The sequence below is a fragment of the Gadus macrocephalus genome, chromosome 13 (genome assembly GCF_031168955.1).
Source record: "Gadus macrocephalus chromosome 13, ASM3116895v1".
Taxonomy (NCBI): domain Eukaryota; kingdom Metazoa; phylum Chordata; class Actinopteri; order Gadiformes; family Gadidae; genus Gadus; species Gadus macrocephalus.
This window is the reverse complement of record NC_082394.1, coordinates 8,258,511-8,263,808: the sequence shown is the minus strand read 5'-3', so window position 1 is coordinate 8,263,808 and position 5,298 is coordinate 8,258,511. Positions and strand designations below refer to the sequence as shown.

The following is a 5,298-nucleotide window of genomic DNA, read 5'->3' as shown; positions in this document are numbered from 1 at the left end:
GAAGGTATGATAAGAGGGAGAGAAGGGGAGGAGGGAGAAGAGGGGAGGGGAGGGAGAGGAGGGGAAGAAGACGAGAGAAGGAGGGAGAGGAGAAGAGGGACAATGGCATGTGTGTGTGTGTGTGTGTGTGTGTGTGTGTGTGTGTGTGTGTGTGTGTGTGTGTGTGTGTGTGTGTGTGTGTGTGTGTGTGTGTGTGTGTGTGTGTGTGTGTGTGTGTGTTCATCCCTTGCTCTCTGGTGCCCTCTGGTGTAGAGGCATTCGACTCTGTTAGTCACACAAGACAAACAGGCAGGGTACAGTATAGCTCGTATTTATTAAGTCATTATGAATTAACATACAGCACAGCGGTAGGAAAAGGTGATATTTACATCTACTGGTCCACAGTCAGGCTGGACACAGTAGTCCACTGGCCGCATTCCATCTGTCATTGATGCGAAATACACCAAACCCAATCCCAAATCCAAACATGGTCATAGGACTCCATACAATATTAACAAGAATTAGACAAATGTATTTTACGTTCTAATTTAAAAAATGATTTTACATCAGCAGTAACGAGGCCCGTAGACGCTATGTACAGGCTACACCCCTCCTCTCGTTGCCACGGTGATCTGTTGCCAGGCTTACAACATAGAGACGACAGCGGCAGTTCCTGAAGGCGACCAACTCTGGCTCGTCCTTCTTATAATGAACGTTTAGAAACACACTCAGGCCACATGTCCTGCGACCCCGGAAAAGACAGGTAGAAAAAGGAGCTTCATGCAGAAATTAGAAAACTAAAACAACAAGTACAAACCTTTTTCTGTCTTTCACACACTATAAAAGATCATTTCATGAATTGCTATCGAATGTACAACGTACTGTTTCTGCTGCGTCTCTGCTAGTCTGTACAGTAGGCTGTTTTACTACCTTGCATAACAAAGTGAAACATTCTTCTATTCCATGAAGAACTAGTAAGAAACCTGTGGTCCAAATGCATGGGCATTGCATAGGTTACACTTCATATAAAAGGTTACATTTTGTTGTGTTACATGTAACAAAATGTGCCATCCTTTCCTCTCCAAAAGCTTCAAATCATGTTATCAATCACACACTTTAATCACCATATTTTGAATCACATGTTATCAATCCAATTTCTCTGTGAAGCGATCTCATTGAGGGCAGGAACTAAATGACCGTAAAGTGACAAATCAATGAGCATAGAAGGTGCCGTGGAAATTGGCTTCTACCACTGTTCAAACTGGGCGGGGCTAGCTCTGGCCTGCCACTTTTCATTGGTGCAACACAACTCCCCATGCCTACAGCCACGCCCCCTCAATTGATCTTAACCGATACAGTCTGGAGGTTCAGGGGTTAAAGGTCAGGTCAGCTACCTGCGGGGTCAGAGTGTTAAGCTAGCCTTAAGTAGCCTTCAGTTAGAGCCTTGAGACGCCTCCTAAAACATCAACAACAACGAACAACACGTTGCCCTGCTTAGACTGACGGACAGGTGCCAGACAAGCTGAGATAATAAATTAGTTATTAAATATCGTACCCTGGGTCTGGCTAAATATGTGCCGTAAGTTAATGGTTATTAATAATATATAACAGTGTGTACAACAACAGTGTGAATCATGACCAGAAAACAAATATATAAAACAGTGTAGAGAGTCTCCTGATAGAAGACCGGCCCTGGTAATGAAAGAGGTAACTCTGTGTGATGCAAACTGGAGCCGTTTCCACAGAAATAAAGAAATTATAAGTATGCCTGATGAACAGTCAATCAACCTGTCAATCAACCCAAGGGATGGCTAGCGACAGGACGTCCTTACAGCTGAACCACGCTCTCTGAGATCTGGATGGGGGCCCTGTGGGTCCCTCCTATGCAGGACTACACTCACCGAGGTCAGAGGTCACATCCCATCCGTGGAGAGTGCTTATGAGGTGGAAATGTCTGGGGCTGCATTTTGTAGCCTGTATAAAACCGTTTTTTAGTACCGTGCATAAATCTTTCAAGCTTCTCACATCTGCAACCATGAAATTAAAAACACCATGACATATGAAACCATATGTTGTGGCACCACATAATGAATGTGTGGATAATACTAACTGTGGGTGTATGTGGCGGCGTGAGTGGTTATAGTAAACTAAAGATGGGGAATGCAAACCGTTAACCCTCCTTCTAACTACTTTATAACTTGTACAATTCGAGGATCACTTATCAAATATGTGTGGTATTTTCGTCTCATCAACCAGTCTAAACAAAATAAATTATTATAATACTGTGGGGCAGAACAAGATTATTGTTTCATATTCACATTCAGTTTTAAAATCATGGAAATACTGTAGGCTTCATAAAACAAGATTATTATTATTATTATTATTATTATTATTATTATTATTACATAATGGTGATACTCTGGTCTTAATAGACGAAATAGATCATATATTTTTTTTATATTTTATAATACTGTGGTCATTTAAAAAAACAATATTGTTCTATATTTATTTACTTGGTCTTTTGTCCGGAAGTAGTTTAAAATACTAGATCCATTTAATATACATGTTTGAATTAATGGGTTTATAAATATATATATTTATTTATTCAATGAACTTTCATACAGGAATCACGTCTTTGGCGTTGCCCTGGTGATAAGAGATGCACGTGTTTTAAGTTTGTTTATTCATGAATAATTCACCTAAAACCCAACACATGTATGTGTTATGTTCCACCAACTATCTTTTAGAATGTAGTCCTATTCGAGGCGAGCAGAAACATTGTGCTTTGCAGCACCTTCAAAACGATAGGATCCACCTATATATTTCAGTAAATAAACATATTCACTGCTCTGGAAGACTGCAGGTATCCATTATCAGTGTATTATTCTGGTGAATTACTCCTACCGTTTCATTCTATGGTGTTGAATGGTGAATGAATGATGTAACGTTGCACCGTCCCTGGTCGTATAGAAAACCTCTAAACCTTCACAACTGCTGGTCATTTAAAGGGGGAGGGCTTACAAGAGGGCGGGGCCTGTGAGGGTGTGGCTTAACCGGACATCTGGGACCTCATTGGCTCCAACCCCTGAGCTCCCTACTCCTCGCTGACGGCCTGCCAGGCCGCCTTGGCCTGTTCCTCCTTGGTCACGGCCATCAGGGGCTGGGAGATGCGGCGGGGCATGGGCCTGGGAAGCTCCTCGTCCTCCTCGTCCTCCTCCCTGAGGGAGGGCTTCGGGGGGAGGGCGGGGGGCTGGTGGGGCTGGTACAGAGGGGGGAGGTGGAGGCTGTAGTTGGGCTGGGGAAGATGATGATGATGATGAGGGTGGTGCTGGTGGTGGTGGTGCTGGTGGTGATCAGAGGCCAGGACTGAAGCCTGGGGCTGGGGTAGAGGTGGGCCCAGGATGAGGGCTCCAGGGCCGGGCTGGTAGTGGGCCTCCTCTTGGTCACAGCTGGAGGTGGGGGGGCCTGGGTTACCGTCGCTGAGGGAGGAGACCCCAGAGCTGGCGCTGCCAGACAGGGTGGAGCTACTGCCATCCAGGAGGGACTGGGGACTGGTGGGAGAGGCAGGTATAGGGTGTAGGGGAGACTGTAGAGAGAGAGAGAGAGAGAGAGAGAGAGAGAGAGAGAGAGAGAGAGTGAGATAGATAAAAAAAAAAAAAACACACACTGACACACACACATATAGATCGATACGTAGCGCACAAAACACAGAAACCCAGCCGGAGGAGTCTAAGGGTGCAGGCAGACATTCGGAGCGACTCATCGAGGGGGAGACTAGACGAGAGGAGGAGAGGAGGGAGGAAGGAGGAAGGAGAGGGGGGGGGGGGAAGAGGAGAAGGAGGAGGGTACCTTTCTTAAGGAGCGCGCGGGGAGGGCTGGCGGGAGGTCGCTGAGCTGCTGGCTGAAAGCATCAAAGTGCATCGACAGGTGGGGCCCTACAGGGGGAGACATAGCAGGGAGCGCTCAGATACACACACACACACACACACACACACCCACCCACACGGCCCCGGGGACTCTAACCACTGAGCACTGTGTTACCAGGAGGCAGGTTGCGGGGGGGCACGGGGGGGGCCAGGCCCAGGTGCCCGGAGAGGAAGGGGAGAGTCTCCCGGGTCCCACTGTCCAGACTCCAGCTGCTGGGCGTGGTCAGGACTGGGGGGGGGGGGGGGGGGGGGGGGTGAGGGGTGTGGAAGGGGGAGGGGGGGGAGGGGGTTGAGGAGGTGAGGAGAGGGGGGGGGGGGGGGGGGGGGGGGGGGGGTTACATATATTGTTGACGTATTTTGAGTCATTTCAGTGTGAGTGAGTGAGTTAGTGAATGAGTGAGGGAGTGAGCGAGTGCGTGAGTGAGTGAGTAAGTGAGTGCGTGAGTCAGTGAGCGAGTAAGTGATTGAGTGCGTCTGTGCATGCTTCTTGCGTGTGTGTGTGTGTGCGAGCGTGTGTGTGTGTGTATGTGTGTGTGTGCGCGTGTGGGTACCTTTCTCTGCTACTGACAGGTTGGGATCGCTGCAGGGCTTGCACGGGCCGATCACCTGGTGAAACAGCGCCCTCTGGAGGTTGGACGGCTGAAACAAAACGGGCGTCGGTTGGTTGAAACAACAACAGCCCAATACACACACACTCCCCCTTCAATTCTATTGGTCCATTCATCTGTCTGTCCTGGGGGAGGCGGTACCTGCGCGTGGTCGCTGTGGCTGGGGATCATCACGCTGGAGGGACGGTCTCTGTGCGGAGGCAGCAGCATCATCAGCTCTCTGTTGTGTCTGAACCGGTCTGGTAGAGAAGGGGAGCCCACTGCACGCACGCACACAGACACACACACACACAGTAACCTTCAATACCTGCAACACAACTGAGATTACCCTTTAACCTCTACGCCCTGCAACCCCTGCATCCCGAGAGCAACACTTCAACCATGAAACACAACGGAAAGGCATCATCAGAAGCTGATTGGCTAGGTCCTCACCCCTGATGGTGGAAGGGGCGGAGTGAATCATCTGCGAGGGGGCTGAGTGGGTGGAGCTTAGGCTGGAAGACGAGGGGCTTGGCTGTTCGAGAAAGAGAGAAGGGGAGAGAGAGCAAAAGAGAGAGAGAAAAAGAGAGAGAGAGAGAGAGAGAGAGAGAGAGAGAGAGAGAGAGAGAGAGAGAGAGAGAGAGGGAGAGAGAGAGAGAGAGAGATACAGTATGTTATTAAGATATGTGATTAACGGCAGCTAGTAAGACGCATGCGTTACTATAGAGGGTCAGCAAAGCAATGCTTCATGGGAACCCCAGCAGCAGTCGGTGAGCCTGCAGGCCCCCACTATGTCAGGTGAATAG

At 48.7% G+C, this 5,298-nt stretch overlaps 1 protein-coding gene across 1 annotated transcript in view; it reads right to left on the bottom strand.

The window, feature by feature from the left end:
• Positions 1-294: 294 nt before the first annotated feature.
• The window catches only part of LOC132470975 (dedicator of cytokinesis protein 3-like), an 11,077-nt gene continuing 6,073 nt past the window's right edge, over positions 295-5,298 (bottom strand). The window contains 6 exon segments of the mRNA XM_060069939.1: positions 295-3,565; positions 3,829-3,914; positions 4,021-4,134; positions 4,457-4,544; positions 4,655-4,773; positions 4,946-5,027. Of these exon segments, the coding sequence (XP_059925922.1) occupies positions 3,074-3,565; positions 3,829-3,914; positions 4,021-4,134; positions 4,457-4,544; positions 4,655-4,773; positions 4,946-5,027 (981 nt within the window). The 3' untranslated portion in view covers positions 295-3,073.